The sequence below is a fragment of the Pteropus vampyrus genome, unplaced genomic scaffold, assembly GCF_000151845.1.
Source record: "Pteropus vampyrus isolate Shadow unplaced genomic scaffold, Pvam_2.0 Scaffold2, whole genome shotgun sequence".
Lineage (NCBI taxonomy): Eukaryota > Metazoa > Chordata > Mammalia > Chiroptera > Pteropodidae > Pteropus > Pteropus vampyrus.
This window is the reverse complement of record NW_011888783.1, coordinates 13,000,483-13,022,213: the sequence shown is the minus strand read 5'-3', so window position 1 is coordinate 13,022,213 and position 21,731 is coordinate 13,000,483. Positions and strand designations below refer to the sequence as shown.

The following is a 21,731-nucleotide window of genomic DNA, read 5'->3' as shown; positions in this document are numbered from 1 at the left end:
TGTCAGGAGTCCATTTGCATGAGACACAGAGGAGACTCCAGGGAAATAATTCTTCCTAAGGGAAGAGAAAGGCAGACCTATAAGCTTAGCCCTGTGACAATGCCTCAGCTATAAGAGGGAAAGGGGTGATTAGCAGGATAGCTTATTCGTTGACATTCGGAATTGTGACTGACCTGGCTTCCATAGGCTTATGTTTGATTCCTACAGATAAAGATATGAATAAAGTCTGCAAAGCTGGCTATATTTAGGGAATGGAAGTTCTTCACTTCCAGGGTCATGGTGGTCTACAGCCATAATGGAGTACCATGTAGGAGGCAGCCTAGCTGTAGCCATGTAACGGACATTACTTTCAGAATGTTTATGGGAAATCAAAAGACTTGTTTATGAGTACATGTCAGACATTACCCTGGGGTTTCCCAGAAGTAAGTGGAAAGTTTAAAGAAGTTGAAGATGCCACAGTATCTAACAGGGGTGGCTGAAAGTTAGTAAAATATGATTTGTCACTCAGTAGAAGCTCTCTTAATGACTTCCATTTAAGCAACCTGCAGCATAAACTGATGACCTCTGTAAAAAATACTGACATACCTATGGCATGTTGAAAGGTTGAGCTTAGGAAACCAATACTCCTGTATACACCTACCCCACTGGCTAAGTGTGTTTGCTTAGCAAGTGTCAATTGTAATTGTTTCCAGTTGTTATTTTAAGTTCAAATATGTTTTTTATTACATAAACCAAAAAACATTTTTTAAAAAAGGAGAATTGTTTTATTTTTTCTAGGAAAATTAAAGTGAAATCCTGAAAGTTTGATAAAATTGTGTCATCAAAAAAAGAAAGAGCTCTCAAGTTTGATGTGTTTAAAATAATTGTAAGAATTAGAGAAAAATCATAAAATCCCAGAAGGATTCTAGATTTCTCCGGTTTCTTCACAAACGCCTTTTAACTCTAGCTCCATTTTAAATCAAACTAAATTATCAATCATAGATAATACAATATTAGTGCAGCTAAGTAAGGAAAACAAAGTGATTCTCTAGTTAGCGGATCCACAATTAAAGAAAACACTTGCCCGACAAAAAAAGATTGTCCAATGAATGTATAATAATATTTTAGATAAAACAAAATGTTCAAAATGTATATGTGTAATTTTGAAATTATTCACTATTTTAATGAATTTGGGGCTTACCTAACCAATTACCAGTCCGATCATACTAGATAAGAAGATTTGTTTTATATTATTGTGACCCTACTTTCAACCTAACCTAGTAATAGTCACATCTTTTCAGATTTTACAGAGTACAGAATAACTTTAAAATAACATTTATTTTACCCAAGGGACTGTAGTTAGATAACTGATTCAAATCTCGAAAATTAAAATGTTAGCTTTGAAAACTGAACACAATACTTAGTGTCTAGTTTTCTTTTTTTTTTTAACAAACATTCCTGAAACTACTTCCCTCTGGGTGTTTTTGCAAACACAGGCAGATTTGCCTATTGATGTCTGCCTACACAGTAAAATTTTAGAGATTCCTTGAAGACCCTGTGTCCTCTAAATATGACCCCCGCCAGCTTGCAGATGTCTACAGTGTTACAGTTGACACTATTTTCTTTATTGCTCTCTGAGAGCAGCTTTTCCTACAGTCAGAATTCAGAGCTAGAGGACCTGCTAACCCTCACGGGGGGATAGGGGAGAAAGGGCAAGAAACAAAGAGCCTCGGAATGTCAATTACATACTCCAAGTTTCCTAATCTTTCCTGATGTTTGATAAAATCAAGTATTTTCCCAAGTATTTCCCAAGCATTCTATCACGGAACTTAATTAGAATCACTATTCTAAGGAGCATCATTGGTGAAATGTTTACATTTGAACCAAATTTTCCTTACCTCTGAGTGAGGACAAGGATACACACCAAACTGAGTAGCCACATAAAATAAAGATGCTACACATACAAAGGTGTTTAATATAGTGTTTAATATAGCCACAACATAAATGTTAGTTTCACATTCCTGCACAAGCTATTTTCCTCATCAGAAATAAGTAAATAATGTTTTATTTAACTGCTCGATGAACAGAAAATAGACTATTATCTCTATAATTTGTTTGTAAACAAATATTCTATGTGTAACTACTGCATTAAAAATATGGGGTCTACTCTCTTCTTATGGAACTTTAGAAAAATTTTCTGTTTTAATTTTTATCATTTATTATATGCTTTTTGGTTAAACTTTGTAATATGGCAAAAAAAAAAAGAGGCAATATTCTTTTACAACTTTTCATTGGCTTTAGAAAATTCATTCAGAAGTTTTTCTTAAGTTAACGCTTTCTCCTTCATTGTTACAGTCCATCTATTAAAAGTTGATCAGCTGTGTAAAATTAAAGTCAGTGAGCAGAATGACTACAAACATCATTTCTAGCGAGTTAAATATGAGAAGTCACTGGGTGCCACCATGGCCACACACCAGATCTTGTGAGACAATGTTTACTCACCTCTTCTAAATTTTGTGAGAATCTTCATTCAAAAGTTCTAACAAATGAAAGGTCTGGAACGTAAAACAAAAACAAAAACATTCGCCTTTAGCCTTCTACGATTATCCAAGGAATTTGAGCATGTCACCTATATTCAAACAAAACCTTCGGGAGTCACCTGTCAATGCTTCCGTGGCTCCACCTGACCCAGTGGCTGGCACAAATAAGAAACTGTTGGATTCACCTTACCAAACTTCTTAAAGGAATTTGCTTCTACTACATAAAGGAGTGTATGCTATCATCATCCATCTTGGAATTTCAGTGATGTCCTTAAAGTTAATATTCTAAAATGCTATAAACAAAATTCATCCATTCTATTACTGCTTTCTAAACTCTGTAGAGTTAAAGCGATTCCCTCTCTTACCTTTATATTTCCAGATCAAAGAGCCAGGTCGGCTTCCCAGGCATATGACCTGTGCAGTCACACAGCGCCGTGGGATTAGAAGAGTCCTGAGCTTGGTTTAATGCTCTGCTGTCACAGGCTTAAAATTCTTAATAACTTTTGAACAATGGGCTTAGAGTTTTCATTTTTCACCAGGCCCTACAGATGACGTAGCTGGCCTTGCCACAGAGTCTGAAATGTTCGGGTCTTTTCTCATGTGGAAGTCCATTTTCTCTTTACTGCCTATGGCTCTGGGGTTAAGGCAAGAATTAATGCTGCAAGTCAAAAGGAGAAGCTGAGCCAAGGTCCACAGAGAGCAGCCATGGAAAGCCTATTCTTATGACAAGTGTATGGGCAACAAGAGATGCACACTGAAATCAGAGCCTTTGAAACCTTCTTGAGGTTCTCTGTAGCCCCATTATTTTTTCCTTGCTCAAAAATAACCAGAGCTGTCCAGACACATCAGGGTTAGTGTGTTATCTGTACATAAAAATCTATCACTTCTCTTTGCAAAATTTCAGTATGCTATCCCAGAGAGGACAGCAAAGTAGGCTTGCTTGCTGAACGTTGGTGAACTCAGAGTCTGATTCAGTTGTTTTACGCAGCATCCTGTTAAGTGGTCCTCAAAACGCACATACAGTCTAAAGCAATTGATAGCCTAAGTGCCTCTATTACATCAGAATATACATAAGAATGACAATATGAGCAATTAGCTCTGCTTCAAGAAAGATAAGCAATTCACTAGAGATGCGGAATGCTGTTTCCTAAAGTAGTATCAATTCTCTATGTAATTATGAGGAAAAGCTATTAGTCATAGTACAGAATGAATTAAGTTCATAAGAACACCCTGACCAAGACTAAATCTTCCTATCACACCCCAAAGCAAGCTGCAAATAAGAAAGGAAAGGAAGGTTCATTTCCTCTTTTAAAAAAGTAGACATGTTTCTGTGAATTCCTTTATGCACAAACTAGGAATTTATGCCATTTACACAGTGGGGAAGTGGAGCCACTAACTGATCCGCTAGGGCCAAAATCCTAACAGTTTATACATGTGCATTGGCAAGATTCTTCAGCGTAGCTGATGAATTTCTTCACTTTGAGGAAGAACAGTTTTCGTGGTTGGCAGTTGGAAAACTGTTTTGCCTCCTTGAATAGTGTTCATCCAGTGCATTATCAGTGAGTCACTGCTGCTTGTCCAAAATCTCTTCAACCTGAGACTCAGTAGCATCTGTCTGAATACCAGGAGCCCACTGGAATCCTCCAGCCCCACCCTGTGCTAGAAAGACAGGGTAGGTCAACAACACAATATAGTCAGGACTGAATGTAGTCAGCGATTACAGTCACATCCTAGCAACCTGAGCTCTACATCATCTGGCCATGAAACTTTTATTCATATCCCCATATTTCCCATCAGCTGTTTCAGATCCTCTAAGGCAGCGGTCCTCAACCTTTTTGGCACTAAGGACCAGTGCTCCAGGGAGAACAATGCCTGATAATCTAAAGTGGAGCTGAGGCGGTGATGCTAGCACTGGGGAGTGGCTGCAAACACAGATGAAGCTTAGCTCTCTGTCCTGCCGCTCACCTGCTGCTGTCCAGCCCTTTCCTTACAGGCCACAGACCCATACCAGTCCTCGGCCTAGGGGGTAAGGGACTCCTGCTTTAAGGAACAAGATGGAGAGGGAGAGAGGAAGAGAAGGAGAGAGAGAGAAATGTGTGACGTTTTGATACAACCTAACACACACTTATACAGTTTCAGTTTTAAAAATATATACACTAAATAATAAGCAAACCTCACCCCAGCACTGATGAAATAGGTAGGGATGGGGTGGACTAAGGGTAAACCCAGTACGAACTGCACATGGTTAGTAAGCATGTATTTGAAGGAAACAGGAATTATTCCAATCAAATAACTGCTTAGTCAACAAGAATTCACTTCTACTGAATTTTCTGCATCTCAGATTGCAATTCAACCTTTAGTGTTACAATAGTGACATTCATTTCTTTGCCTTTCAAATAACGTGGTTGATCAATAATAAAACTTACGATTTTTACTTGAAAATTTTTGTAGCAGTAATTTTTCAATTACAAGTTCCTGAAGGAATACTTTGAAAAAATATTTAAAATATAATATAGCTTTATATTTGAAAATGAAAATATATGTACTGATTTCCATGAAACAAACTGCAGAAAGTCTCTTCTTGGCTAGTTAAAACAAGGCTCTTGTAGATTCTTATGAGGGCGTGAGTTTTTAAATATTGCAAAAATCTGTCTAGTGGAAGAGCATTATCATCTTCCTGTAAGTTTCCTGAGTTTCCCTTTTAACTGGGTATGTATTAGGCAGGGCGTTTGGGCCATAATAAAATCTTTTATTCTCAGCCTCAAACTGCACAGGAGACCCTATTAAAATTCCTAACTCTTCTTTAACACATTTTTACTTATAGTAAAATTGATTTACAATAATGCTTTTGGGGGAGAATTTGATAACCCCTTAGAAGCTTCCCAATGATAACAGACTAAACCATATCTTACTGCCTTTTTTTCCTAATTCTAAAATAATATGCCTAATGTAAAATTAATAAAAATAGAGTTAAAAATAGCATGTAAAAAGCTACAGGTCAATCTTACTTATCAAGTGCTAACTGAATCCAGCAATATATCAAAACAGTGAAACACTATCAAACAGGATTCATTCAGAAATAAAAACGATACAAACCCAAGGTTAAAGTTTCCAAACAGTATATAAATTAATAAAGTCGAAAGTAAAAATTGCCCGGAATTGGGATGGGGGGTAAGGGTGTAACATTATTCCATGGTATCTGCTGGCTTTAATTCTGTCAAAATGCCTACATCAAAAACATCTGAATAAAAATGTATTTTTGACATAGTATAACCCTGACCTACCCAAATAACAGCTTAGCAGAGTCAGAACGATGCCAGCTTAGAATCTTTGACATGATTCTAGCATGACTGAATTTGTCATAGAACATGACAATTTGTACTTCAATGGTGGCTGGAGAACAGAGATTCTTTTTAAAAAATCTTTTTATCCTCAACTTTTGAGGCTAATATATAGATGATTCTTCATAAATCCTTTGTGTGTGTGTGTGTGTGTGTGTGTGTGTGTGTGTGTGTGGAAGCAAAAACATTGTAGGCTCCAACATATGTGAGAACAGGCAAAGAAGCACTTGGGAGACTTACATTATACCAATGACACACTAATTACTTCTGGAGACCCTCCTCAACCAAGATTTTACTACCCATAATATGGGGTGCTCATGCGGTGTAGCCCATCAAAGAACCAGAGAGTTGAGCGGGACCACCACTGTTGTCTGACCCTCTGCCCATAGGCAGCCAAACATCTAGATGGTATTGAAGAAACAGATTCGACTCTCAGCTCGGTCATTTCCTACTTGTGTAACTTGGAGCAAATCATGTAAAATCTCTGAACCTATTTTTTTTTTTTTTTTTTGCTCTAAAAGGAGAATTTGAACAAAACAATTTCTGAGATATCATTGCTTTCTATTATTTCCATACATTCAGAGTGGACTGTTCTTAACAATTTTCCATGAGGACCTGTAAGATAAGATTCTTGTGTAGCCTTTTTCTCTTTAACAAGCTTATTGTGCATCAGTCATGAAGAACTGTGATTTCATTGTTATGAACTTTCATTTTTTTACTTTTTGGTTAGCTGTACATTCTGGCATATTAAATGACATAGTTTCTACAATTAACTGAATGAATACTCTTTGGTTTGAGCTGTTCTCTTTCTAATAAGAATAGTCAATGCACTGTTTATAAAAAAATGACAAGCTAAGCAGAAGAAAAACACTGACCTCCCAGTTTCACTTTTAACTTCCTGCTAGACAAGACAGATTGTAGATATCTCATCTGTAATACAAAATTTAACAACTGTCTTATCCATCTCATAAGAATATTAACAGAATCATATTAGTTAATATATGTGTGAAGATTAAAAGCTCCAAAAATGTAAATTTTGATGTCATTATAATGACTGATGTTTCCAATAGCTTCAAAAGTAGTGAATGTAATGAAGTGCATACCTGGCATGTATTCTACCATCTTCCAGTTGACTGTCTTTCTAAATATAACACCAGACCCACAGGCCTATCTGTTGGTTGAGCTCCCTGCCTTCAGTGCCCATAACAAGTTCAGTACCAACATTTTACATCACTGAACCATGAAGGGCAGAGAGTATTTTTCCAAAGTATTTTTCTGGGAATAATTATGAAGGATCATCTTCCAGGTGAATGGCTATGACCTCATACTTTCAGAACTGTGTTTTATATACTGGTCCTACTGAAAATATAATTTCAAGAAGAATGACATTACTCTGTGCATGGCAGGGGAGAACAATAACCTTTGCTTAACCCAATGATCTGTACATAATCTCCCCCTGGCAAGCAGTTTGGTTTCCAGTTTTCTTTTACTTAAGAAATCTAAGCTGCAGGACAGAAGTTTTGGTGTTTTGAAGTGGATGTGACTTTAAGGCATAAAGCAATGGAAAAACATCCATGGGAACAAGCCACACACATCAGGATCAGATTTTAAAACAATAAATCTTCTGGATCCAGAGCATAATGAACTTACTTCTAGTCTCAAAAAAACAATCATTTCCATCACCCTGTCTCAGAGCTTGAAAAGAAATAGAAAAAGCAAAACTCCCATCAGGTGCCATGATTATCCTAAATGTGAAGGTATCATGTCAAATAGCTAAACTGAGATTTTAAAATAAATTTAGAGCCAAACACTGAAAAGGAACAATGAACACGTAAAAGTTCAGCCAAACTCTGTGATCCTCATCTTTATGACAGGGGAGAATAATTCATGGCTTTTTGAAGACTTATCTTGGATTTGGAAACAGAAAGTTGAATAAAATACCTATAACCTACAGAACAAATTTCAGTTACTTTAAACCACAAGTACCATTGAGAAATCATGACAAACAAAATTGATGTCAGTATTAAGGGATCCACAAAATTCATCAGAAACACTTTTTTAAGCGACAGAAAGAAAACAGATATGTATAGGTTTTTGGAAATGGAGTATACCAAATAATCGAGCACCAAAGATGGACTAAGACTTCTCAGATGCTACAGTAGACATGATTACTCACTGCTTTCAAACCCTGGGTGGCACCTTTAAAGAAAAGGTACTGATTTCCCAGTGACTTATCACATGCTATAGACAGCAATTCTTCCAAAACACTGAACATGCTTTCCAGGCAGACAAAGCATGTTCCGGCCTTCAGATGGTGTCAATTAATCCCAGTGAGGAATCATTTTAAATTCTCTCCAGTGAGAGAGTTTCATTATTGCATTTTAGTTTCATTTAAACCCCTTTTCAAGAACTGTGTCTAATAGACTTTCAGAGCATCTCTGGGCAGCTCTAACTTACGTAACCTCATTTTTCAAAACTGTTCATTACGTTCTCCTCCTCTTAACATGCTCTTGCTCCAGTTCAGGGCCTCCCTGGGGCCACTAGGCTGCCTGCTTTGGTAATATAGTAGTGCCTACCTTTGAGACGTTTTTCTCATTTCTAAATGGAGTGTGCAGAATATGAAGGGAGTGGGGGCAATACTCCTTAACATTGTTGACTGGCCATGGAATCAGAATCTGCCAGTGAAAATATCCTACAATCATATCTAGCTAGGATATTATCCTAGGTTAGTATGGGAGACATAAAACAAAATAATGGAAAATGACAAAAAGAAATGGTTCCGTTCTACCTCCAATACAGAAAAGGAGAAAAATTAAATATCCAAGTATATTTTAAAAATCAATACCCTGTTAAAAATAAAAATTACAAAGTATGCTACAAAGTCATCCTAACTTCTATTTGAAATTCTCCAACAAGAAATATAATATGGCTTCCTTTAAACAATATACTCCATAATTGTGCTAAACAGAGAATAAAACACTCTAAGTAGGCTGCAGGGTAATTTACACTGAACACCTCACATCTCTGTTCGTGAAATTGAGCACTATTTGCAAATTCTAACTTGAAGCACAACTTTTTAAAGCAAAAAAAAGTTACAGTTAGGCTGATCCTCACTTCCTTTTCATCCTCAGGAGGGAAAAAATGCATTAAAAACCATAAATGTAAAATGCTCTTTTTTGTCAGTGAAAACACAAAAATGAAATAGAAGAAAAATATTAAATTATCTATTTCATAGTTGTATATGCACAAAGCCATCGTTTTAAAAATTATTCCTAACTCTATAGCCTGTTAGTTCTATTTTTCTTACAGACATAAAGCTCAAACTTGGTTACAGATATTTATGAAAGGGTGAAATGCCACCAGGCAATGTAATTTAAAAATTATGTTTTACTCAGTCACACATTATTTCCGAAATTCATGAAATATGTGGAATCTCAAAATTTATTTTACCATCTATGCATGTGCATCAGGTACAGCATGATCTATGTATTCATGAGTCTCTGAAGCGAAGATGACACAATAGGAAAATAATGGACATCCACCAAGCATTCCTATGTGCCACGAGGATATGGGGAGGTGGAGATGATGCCCAGCTCTGCCACATACAAGTTAAGTAATTCAGACACATTCTTAAAATCTCTCACATTCCCTTTTCCCATCCATAAAATGAGAATAATAATGACCCACAAAATTGCTGGGGATTAAATAAGATAATGTATGCAAAGTACCTATTGCAGAGTAGGTACTTAATAAATGGTTTCTGTTATTTTCTCATTTAAAGAAAAAAACAAACACTGAGAGATACTACATACTCTTTTGATGTCCATAAGTTGCTTCAAATTCTTTAGCAAAGATTATATGAAATTACGTGTGCATGTGAAGCGGGGTAGTTTTAATATGCCATAGAGGAGCAGGCAGTTGCCCTATCAAGAATTTACCCTCCTGGAGTAATCAGAAAGCCCTACTCCTAACGTGCTTATTACAATTGCTGCAGAAATCTTTAACAGCCATCAATAGCGAGGGACTTTGCCAATGTTAGAAACAGACTTTCACTGGTGAAGTTATCAGCCTGTGAAATTAATCAGCACAGTGATATTAAATATGGGGCGTAATTACTGAAATCAGTGGTATTTGAGATATGTGTATTAGCAATAACATTCTAGAGATATGCTTTCAAACCTTGTATTAATAAGGCAAATCTAGCAAGTTCCAAACTTGTACCCTTAGGGATGGACCCTAAGGCAGCCCAATCCTGCCATGGGGTCGACAGATTATGGTTGCCTGATTTCCACCACAAGAGCAATGAGATTCTGCATCTTAAATATTGTGAGGGGTGTTTAGAACATCTAAAACAAAGAAAACTTAGACTTCATAAAGCTTAGTGAACTGAGTGTCTGAACTATTTGACCCAAATTCCCAATAAATTTTTGTTTAAATATATGTCTTTATATGCAGCAGAATTCAGTCTGAGATTCACTTTCTTTGAAACCAAATAGCAAAGTTATAGGAAAGTAGTCAATTCCCTTCTACTTCAAACTACTTCAAACTTTTTGACAGCTATTATGTACATAAGAGCTATTATGAACAACCTAGTAGTTGTGTGTTATCAAATTGGCTTAGGTCAGTTTGCATCATGCTAGTCTTTTTTCTAGTTAAAAAAAATTAACTTATACTGATGGTTAATTCATTCCTTGTGGAATGCATGCACACACAGAATAAATCAAAAAAGTAGAAATAAAGTGAAACCAGAAATTTAAAAGAATGTAATTTTTAAAAACTATATTCAAGCTGGTAAGGATTCAGTGAGTTGATATACTGCTATTGACATAAAGTAATATGATTTTCTGGAGAGAAAATGGGTGAACTTTATCAAGAGCCTTAAAAATAAATGTTCCATCAATAAGCACATGAAAAGATGCTCAACATCATTAGCCATCAGGATAAGACATTGTGGTTTAACAAAACCACAGCGAAAAACCACTTCATACCTACCGGGATGATTATAATCAAAAAGACAGATAATTGGCAAGGATGTGGAGAAATTGGAACACTCATGCATTGCTAATAGAAATAGAAAATAGGCCAGCCATTTTGGAAAACAGTCTGTCAGTTCCTCAAAAGGTTAAAACTTAGAGTTACCATATGACTCAGCAATTCCACTCCTTGGTATATATTCAAGAAAATGAATAAATATGTTCACACAAAAGCTTGTATGTGAATGTTCATAGCAACATTATTCATAATAGTCAAAAAGTAAAAAAAAAAAAACAAAAAACGAAATGTTCATCAACAGATGAATGGATAAACAAAATGTAGTATATCCATACAGTGAAATACTATTTGGCCACAAAAAGAAATGAAGTGATACTGATACATGCTGCAATGTGGATGAATCTTGAAAACATTATGCTAACTAGAAAAGGCCAGTCATAAAGGACCACATATTGCATGATACCGTTTATATGAATTTTCCATAGGCAAATCCATAGAGACAGGAAACAGACCGGTAGACTGAGAGAGTTGAGGGCAAATAGAGAGTTACTGCTAACAGGTATGGGGTTTAGTTTGTGGTAATGAACATGTTTTAAAATTGAGCGTGGTGATGGTTATACACCTCTAAAAATATAATAAAGACCACTGAATTGCATACTTTAAATGGGTGAATTGTATGGTATGTAAATTTTATCTCAGTAAGGCTATTATAAAAACTATTGTTCAAACTCCTTGACCCAGTAATCCTAAGCATAAGTTTGAACCATTGGAAATTACCAATATTTTTGACCTATAAAACAAGAGTTTAATATAGCTGACCTAAGATGTGGTCCAATATTTATTTATAAAAAGTTCATTAATTGTAATTTTATTATAACATGATTTTGGAAACAACCTAAAAGCTGAGGAATAAAATGATTAAATAAACTATTGCATAATTACATGGTAAAGTGTAATGCAAAAATATACATTGCATAGTTGAAGAATTGTTTGAAGCATGGTAAAATACCATGTGTACTACATGATGCGAATTTGGAAATATATCTTTATTTATAGGTAAAAATAAATAAATATAAGGAAATACACCAAAAATATTAACAATATTATCTCTAAAATTAGGGTTATTGGTGATTTTAGGTTTTCCTTTTCTTGTACTTTGCAAATTTTCTATAATAAGCCTGTATTACTTTTATAATAAGGGAATAATCTGATCATAAAAGGAAAGGAAAATAAATCAAGAAAGACAGAGCTGCCCAATTCAAAGACAGCCAAATATACTCAGAATTCTACTAAATTTCACTTTTAATCAAAAAAGAATTTGATTTGTCTTCGAATTTTCAATTCAAGCATTTCAGCATTCTAAAGTAAAAAGAAACAACCCTGCTATTTTATTCAGACACATAACACTAAACTAATTATTCAAAGAAGATAGTTCTCCATCTTAATTTGAAATCTCCAGTAAACAAGAATCCACAACTCCCTGTTCTAGTTCTTTAATAATAATTCCTTCTGCCAACAAGTGCTTATTTATTGCTAATCTATGATTGCAGATTATTCTCCAAGCTCTGTATAAATCAGAGATAGTTTATAAGACAGTTTTTTGTCATTTTGCACTTTTAGATGTGGCTTTACTAAAAGGTCAACTATTAAAAACCATGGATGTACTGGTCAGACGCTAACCTTTTCCACCCCGATGCTCTAGAGTCCTGTCTGTGCAGCACCATATAAATACAGCCTGGATTTCTTAACTTCCCTGGTTCAGGTGATGGTAAATTGATATTGTCGTTACAGCTTGATACTAATGAGATGATACAGCACAAAGATATTAGAGGTAAACATAATAAAAAGACAACATTTTCTTGCATTTCAAGTTTAGTGGTTAAGGAGAAATATTCCCTGAAGTTTAAGCTGAGTTCTGACAGTTACTGTGTTGGTAATAGTTTTCTCATAAACCTTGCCTGTTTCTGAATCTCTTGGTCAGCTATAGTCCAGTGAACACATGGAACATGAACAAATGGGTCTCTGAAGCTCTTGTAGTTTCACAGTGATTATATGGGACCTGTAATACCTGTTAAAAGGCAAATAGTGCAGTGAGGAGACAGTTTAAGTGTAGATAAAGTGTTGGAATTAACAAATTAAGAGATTCGATCCAAATTTTTCCAAGACTGAAATCTTATTGATCAAATGTAACATAATCGTGAGCCATCTGCCAGGACTTTTAAAACCTTTTTGCTAAACACTGGTTATTAATTATAATTTTATTGCAACACGATTTGAAAAATCTAATTGAAATATATGCAGAAAAGGGGGAAAAATGAGATGAGAACACAAAGGCCACTTCTTACAATTAGTTAATTCACTGATCGTTTAGTATTTGAATACCCAAAAGACAATGGAGTATTAATAGAAAACATAAACTTGCCACGTAGAGTTGTAATACCACCAACCATGTATAAAACAATTTTAAAAAACTACTTGAAAAGTACCTTTGTGTAGAAACTGACTCTTCATAAGATGAGAGATGAAATCTCTCCGTTTTTGCTCTCATTTTGCTGATTTTATTAAACTATTAAACTGACTAGCTGTTTAGGTATTGGCGATTATGGCAAAACTAGAGCTTAAAGCCATGTCCAAAGGCTTTAAAAAAAAAAAAAAAAATCAATCCTATGCCAGTCAAATTCCATACAAGCCACACATCTGTGAGAGCACTGAGTTTCCTGGGACAACCAATATGTCACCTCTATCAGTATGATGAATTCAACATCCATCCTCCTCACTGAAGTGAATTTTAATACCTTTTGCAGCCTTGACATCTCACCAGGATCCTAAACATTAGCCTTTGCACAATCAGAAACAGCTTAAAAATGTAAGGCCAAGCGCTTATGAAATCCTCTCCATTATCTGGCTGTGAGCCTAAGGCCTCTTGCAAATAACAAAATTCCAGCTTCTGCTCATTAGATCATCCGTGCACCATCCTCAACACCAATTGGCAGGGCAGCATCACCCATAACAAGTTCCTGGAATGTGGCCAGTCCCAAGGCAGCCAAGCTCAGTTGGCTGCATCCCAGCTCTGCGGGGTGTCTGAACATGTTGGCACAAAGGAGAGGAGCAGGGCGGCTGAACACTCTGAATAATGAGCTGGAGAGAAGTGACCACAGGCTAAAGAAACCCTATAGAGATTAGCCAAAAAACAACTTCAAGGCACAGCTGCTTATATGTCGGCTGTTGGAAAGTAACTGCAATAGACATATTCTTCATGCAACACCACACTAAGAAATGGCTCCTTGGGGCCTAGGTATAGGTAACCTGGTAAGAGTGGATAAAAGCCTGTGCTCATTTCCATATACCAGGTTTCATCTGGAGTACCCATATATCTTGATAGATCACAAATATTTGCTCCCATCCAGGTCTCATAATTTTATTCTGCAAAAGAATATTCCCCTTACTCAGGAATAACTAAGTGATAAATTATTTGATGTCATAACACCTAAATCAGCTAGTTTATACATATCACTGAAAAAGAGGAACATTTGCTAGAAACCCATGAAGTGAACCAGAAAATTCTAATCATCTCTTCTGTATTATCTGCCTTTATGTGTACTTCCAACGTGAATTACCAAACTAGTCATTTGTCAATATGCAACTTAAATTATTAATAAGTGCATGTGTTAGGCAATATTTCACACAAAATTCCAACCACTGCTGATTAAATTATTGTTAGTTATGCAAGAACTTTGAAGAGCATAATGATTTTAATGTCATTAAAAGGGAAGTTTTTAGGCAGAAGTTGGATGACCTTCTGTCAGGTAAAGATTCCTGCACTGGATGAGAACAGGGTTGACGGGAAATGGACCTGATGACCTTCCCAGGCTCTTCCATTAACGGTTACATGTAGAGCACAGCCACTGAAATGTAGGTGTAGAATTTTCAAGAAACACAATATGAATACATAAATAGCCCAGAAATGAATATACCATATTTAATTTTTAATTTATCTCAGGCAAATAATTTACTGAGTCTCATATTGCAAAATGTCTTTTGCATACATAACACAGCTGATAGTCTCCAGAAGTTGACATTTTAAAATATCAGGACATACAAATCATATTATGCTAAATATGCAATAAATCCACCACTACCCATACGAACAATGACATAGCAGTTATGTGTATAAAGTAAAATAGATGGTGAGATTTCGTGAAGCTCATTTAATGACAATTAGTGCTACCCTAAGCACTTCACATCTATTGTCTATTTTACTCCACACAACAACCTTATTGTGGAAGTTCTGCAGTAAAGGGGGATTGAGCAACTTGCTCAAGGTCACTCAGCTAATAAATAGCAGGGCAAAGACCTGAACCTGCCCTGAAGGCTATGTGATCTGCTCCCTTACCTAACACTAACACTAAGCACCAGGTTTAGTGTTTCTTGTTTCCTTACGTGTAGGTAACACTGAAACTTCTACTGCTGGAGTTTATACTGGTGTATGTGGGAGGAGGTTGTCTGAAGCCAGCCTGGCAGACTAAAGAAAACTAATTTGATTTTAAAATGTGAATTGAACAAAGTTGGCAGCTCTCTGCAAACAGAGGTATATGCATGCTGCTACCATTGTAAATGGGTTCAATATTTCTGAAAGCTATTTGATAACTAGGAATGAGAGCTCTAAAACGTTTCTTGTCCTTTGACTCAGTAATTTCAGTCTTTTGGAATATACCCCAAGGAAATAACACAAAAGAAAAAGGTAATTTGTTCAAGATGTTCATTCAGGGCTATTTGTATTAATGAAAAACTGGAAACAACCCAAATTTCCAATAATAGGACAGTGACTAAGCAAACCAGGCTATGTAGAAAAAGAAGAAAACTTTATAATCCCTAAAAATGGCAATGTAGACTACATCATATGTGCACATATATGTAAGAAATAACTTTACATTCAAAAGTAGAATACAAACTAGTAGATGCATAATCTGCAACCAAGTAAAACAGTATGTGCACTAACAATCACACAAGAGAATTGTGAATTTATAAAAAAAGTATATCCCTCATTTCATTGTTGAAACTCCAACAGTGGAACTGTTGTACTTAATAAAAACTTATGAACTTAAATAATACAGAGGTAATATCTTTAACTGAGTCTTGACTGTATCTCACATGTAATAATGTGCTGTCAATAAAAGATAAGCTTTTATGAGGACTTACTATGCGTTAGGCACTCTTCTAAATCCTTTCCCTGTATTCGCTCATTTAATCCCCGTAGAGCCTTATGAGATAAGTATTATTATTATCATGTCTCTTCTAAGAGGAGGAAATTGGAGCAGAGAGAAGCTAAGTAACTTGTGCAAGGTGACACATGCTATAGCAGAGATGGAATTTCAACTCACGTAGACTCCTATATGGCCAGTATGCAGCTATTATGCCACAATGTCTTCTCTTATTTGGAAGAAGTATCTAGATCTTGCTCTTTCTGTTATCATTTCTAGATCTTTTGTGCTTTTCTTCTTCACAATTCCTGTTTGGTTTACAATATATAAAATCCTTGCAGGAAAGAACAATAACCAAATACAAATGTGGAGATAAAATACTCTCCATCCAGTGTCATCTGCATGAACACAATCAAGCTGCGCTCACCAGTACGTCTTCTTCTAAGAAGTAAGATCAGAGTAGGGTTTTTAAATCAGGAAAGGGAATTGTAAAGGTTAGGAAATAAAATGTTACTTTGAGAACACAGGATAACTGCAAAGGAGAAAAATATAATATTTGGAGCAAAGAAATACTCAAATGAAATTGAATCGAAGAAATAAGTTGCCTAGGGATAAATAACAAAAAATAGAACATTTACAACCCTTTGGGAAATGTTAGTTTTAAAACAAAAATTTATGCTTTATAATTGTTTAGTTGCTCATATTTTGTAAAGTACTTTTATTTATGAACTTCTTTAATTCTCTTTCTGTAGAATGGTGGGTAGTGTAGTTAACAGATGAAGAAACTGAGAGTCAGAAATTAAATGGCTCACCCAAAGCAGGCTGCTTGTCCCTAACCAAGTAGGAACTCGGTCCCGGGCTTTGTTCTCAGCAAAGTTAAACATTGATGTTGTTCAAGAGAGTTACAAAGCCCTGTGCAAACCACCCCTTTAAATCATGCAGACCTCATGAAGCCCTAGCTCATAAGTATAAATCCCCTGAGAAAAGTCCAGAAAATAAATCTAACATAAATGGAATCAGCGATTAGAATTAAATATATAATGGGATCATATTAAATGAAGGAGGCAGAGCAAAGGTAGGAGGACTATCTGTTTATAAACTAAATGTTTGGGAGATGTCATGGGCATGTAGTTGGAAGGACACAAAACTCAAATTCTTCTATCCAAATCTTTATAAGAGGCACATTATTATAGGACTCTGTCTTCTTTGGTACAAAATGCACAAAATAAAATTTTGCTTTATCTCTACATTCCATGGAAACATTTGCATAGTAAATGAGGAGTGCTCATATTTTATACATTACTAAACTCCTCGCCTTCTCACCTGACCCAGTCTTATGAAGACCTACGCTTTCTCCATAGATCAGATCAAATAACGTCTCTTCCGAGAAGCCTCTTCAAGTTCTTCAGCTGAGATTAACCCTCCCTTTCCTAGGCACCCATCATGTCCTAGAACTTCTTGTTGCTGATCTTGCCTTCTGCCTTGTGCAGTTCCAGGACAGCATAACATGTTTGGGTTTATATTTGTGCTTCCGATGACCCCAACATACATGCCTTACACGTTGTCATTGTTTATTGAATTGGTAAGAAAGTGTCTGAGGTCCTGTCATACTCTAAGTGCTTATAAAGCTTTTCTGGGATTTGAGCTATTTGAATTTAACTATAGAAATTACCTCAATAAGAGACTCTCTTCACTTAAAAATCTTGTTTCCTTATAATCAAATTTATATTGACCTTCTGTACCAGACACTTGCATTAATTTAATGCATTAGATTAGTAATTAGCACTGGCAAATAGCAAACTCACATCCAGAAGGGTAATATAAAGTGTTTTTTTTAATCAAATAGGATTATGACAGTCATCAAATTTAAACAAACTAACTTGAAATTTGCTTTTACCACAAATCTTATAACTATTCCACCAGATTCTATTAACTCTAAAGGTAAAAGCTTCAAAGCTGTACTTTCAGCTTTTTGAAGAGTTTCTCTTTTAATATGAGCTGATGAATAAACTACTGGTGAAAGAACTTAAAATTTCAGAGTAAAAAGTATATCACTTCTACCAAGGTCAACTGCTTTTTATTAGCAATTTAGAATAACAATTAAATAACATTCATTTTATTGAGATTTTTATGTAAGAACTGAGAAAACAATTATTTGTAGTAGTTAGGAAAATACAAGAGAAGGTGCTGATTTTCTGAAACACAGTAATCTTCCTATCTCTCTCTTTCCCTTGGGCCAAGTATGGTGGTGGTGTGATCGTCAATTAAAAAGCTTACTTATAAGGAAGATAAAGACCGGGGAAGAATAAGAATACTATTGAGGCTTGTAATGAAAAGCAATCTAAGAAAAAGATAAAATAACTATTTCAATTATACCACATTCTATGAACTATCAAAAACTCCCATCACATTTTGTATGACATGAGAAAAAAGCTCTTTGATTCATGAATGGCCTAATCCAACAGCTATTCACATAATTTCTGTCTTTTTAAAGAAGAGCAATCAATGATCAAGAAGGACAGTGTAAGTCACAAAAGGCATGAAATCTTACTTTTTCGTCATCTTCAGTAAATGGAGCACCCTCAGGAATCTTATTTATCGCTTGTGCCACACCGATAATCTCACCATCACTGCTTCGGATAGGCATGCACAACAGCGATTTTGTCTTGTAACCAGTTAGCTTGTCAATTTCATCATTGAATCTTCGATCCTAAAAATAAGACAGAGGGCATTTACTTCATGTTCATTGTCAGGGAGAAGGAGAGAGAAGTGTACTTCTGTGTTTGATACTTTATCACTGGGAACTTTATCCCATGGATTTTTAATGAAAATAACAGATTTGATTTCATGTTGTCTTCGCCAAAGGAATACAAATGCAAATAAATCACAACCACAATTGTTGGCCATGGTAAATAAAAAGAGAAACTTTAAACCTGATTACAACAATATATCAAAATTGGGGAAAGGGCAACTGTTTTCAATGGAACTCCACACTGTGCTATTTATTGAAATATATTATTTTATATAAACAAAATACTTCATATTTTATATGAAGTATCATATAAAATACATAATAATATATTATTAAGCTCTATGAAAAAATATGGAAAAGCACTTCTTTACTTCTGATCAAATGCACTTATAAAAAAAAGAACCTATGAGCCCATGGTAATACTTTTAAAATGTTCAAAAAATGTATAGCAGGAAGGGAAGATATAAAAGGCTTCTTTATAGAACGTCAGCTACAAAATGTAGAAAGAATGATAAAATTATGTAATTTCTATTTTGTAACTACCAGTATAATAATAGATACAAGCAAGGATCATTAATAGACGCTAATACCACCAGGCGGGTGAAAAGTTATTGTTAAACAGGGCATTAACAGTCTCAAAGTGACACCCCCAAAGATTCCTTATTAAATTCAAAGAGAAAAGATGTCTTTATTATAAAGAGTTTTGGTGGACATCACCTTAAACAAGTAATCAAACTTATATCATCATTAATGAGACAAATAAGATCATGTATCTCCTGACATGCTGTAATGAGGACACATCACCAAGAAAATTAAGAAAAATACAGATTATTGGTCATTCTATCAGAAGCCTGACCCAGACTCTTCAAAAATGTCAATACCATGAAAAACAAACCAAAAAATTTAATAAAAATAAAATGAAGCCGTGGGAGCTGTGCTGGTTTAAAGAAGACTTAAGAGACTTAAATTCTAAATAAAATGTGATCCTCCATTGGAAATTGTTATGAAATTTTGGGGGGGACAATTAGAGAAAGTTGAACATGGACAGTATGTTAGGTAATATCAATGTATCAACATAAACTTTCCTGACTATGATAATGGTATTGCAATTATGTAAAAGAATGTTCTTATTCTTAGGACATACATGCTAGAGTATTTTGAGATGAAATGTCATATCTTCAACTTACTTTCAAATTATAAGGGAAGGAAGGAAGGAAGGAAGGAAAGAAGGAAGGAAGGAAGGAAGGAAAGAAGGAAGGAAGGAAGGAAGGAAGGAAGGAAGGAAGGAAGGAAGGAAGGAAGGAAGGAAGGAAGGAAGAGTTAGGCTGAGGAAAGACTGGCTCCTGAAAGGGTAACAAGGACTAAAAATATTCCAAGGAAGGTGATAAAATGGATTCAGGTTCACTGCTTCAAGCCAGGGGCTAAAGTGAGGCTTCTCCCAATGCTCTAGACACCCCCTTGTTAAAAGAGACTTAAAAAACAAAAAACAAAGCACTACTGTCTACCACCATCTAGAGCTATCAATTTTATCTGACTTAGGGCCTAGGGAGGCTATGGACAAGACTCAAGACGAAACGCTGCTGTCCTTCTGACAAAGTTTGCAGTATCCCCAATTTCACAAGGCCAGGAGCCCTTAAAGACTGTAATAAAGCCTGCTTGTCTGGAGATCTACAGAGGCCACCCTATACCCTTAGTCAAGGAAGAGAGAGCCCTGATGGAACGAGGGAAATCAAAACCCAAACAAAACCAAATCTCCTGCTCAAAATGAGCCTATAACCAAATTTTCAGAAAAACACTAATTTGTATTAATTTTTTAAAAAATTCACTGAGGAACCATTATATGTCAGGCTATATAGGCTAGGATACACCAGAAAGCAAAAGAGGATCATTCCTGCCATCATGGAACTTGAAATCTAGCAGGTGAGGCAGACGACATATAAATGTATAATCATACATTATGGTCATATTGAGGAAAAGAACAGGTGTCATGAGAGAGACTTACTGGGAGGGACCTATTTTTATGGGAATCAAGGAAGGTCTCTCTGAAAACAGGACAAATAATCTGTGACTTGAATCATGAGTAAGAACTGGCCAGTCAAAGACTGGTAGAAAGAACTTTCCAGGAAGCTGGAATAATGCACATGAAGGTCCTGAAGCAGGAAAAAAACTCAGTAAGCTCCAAAACCTCAAAGGTCAGTGTGGCAAGGACATAGGGAGTTAAAGGGAGAACAGGAGGGGGAGGCATGGGCCGGACGGTGCCAAGTCTTACAGGCCCGGAAAAGGGTTATATTAACCCTAAATGCAATGAAAAAAATCACTGAAGATCTTGAAGCTGAGCTGCATGATTCATTACCTAGCTCTTCGCATTCTCTGAAGTCACCTTATTAGTTAACTTGTTCTCTCTCAACTAGTATATAAGATTTAAGACAGCAGAGGTTTTGTTTCTCTTGTTTACTGCTTCATACAGGCATATACTGTAGGTGCTCTGTACTATTTCTTTGAGTAATAGGTTTTTTTCTTTAAGATTGTACTGCAATTATACAAAATGCAAAACAAAAGCTGAAAAGGCCCTAAGGTACCACATTTTACTCCTTAGCATATATTTAGAGACCCAATTTCAAGTGTACAGAAAAGAGATACACAAATGTTTACTGCAACATCATCAGTCAAGAAAAGAAAAAATTGAAAACCATTTGAATGTTGGTCAGTAGAAAAATAAATCATGATCTCATTTTGAGAGCATACTACATAATTTAAATGAATAAACTAAAGCTACTTGTATTAATGCAAACAAGTATCAAAAACATGTTAAATAAAACAAACAAGCTTCAATCTAATACCCTCTATATAATACTACCAATATTTAAAGACGATGTTAAGTATTATATATGGATTCAAATATGTAGCAAAAGTATAAAACATTCAT

The 21,731-nt window shown here is 35.5% G+C and overlaps 1 protein-coding gene across 1 annotated transcript in view; it reads right to left on the bottom strand.

Moving 5' to 3' along the window:
- Positions 1 to 21,731, bottom strand: part of PDE11A (phosphodiesterase 11A) — a 327,576-nt gene that overhangs the window by 265,562 nt on the left and 40,283 nt on the right. The window contains exon 2 of the mRNA XM_011356861.2: positions 18,605 to 18,763. Within this exon, the coding sequence (XP_011355163.1) occupies positions 18,605 to 18,763 (159 nt within the window). The remainder of the gene's footprint in view (positions 1 to 18,604; positions 18,764 to 21,731) is intronic.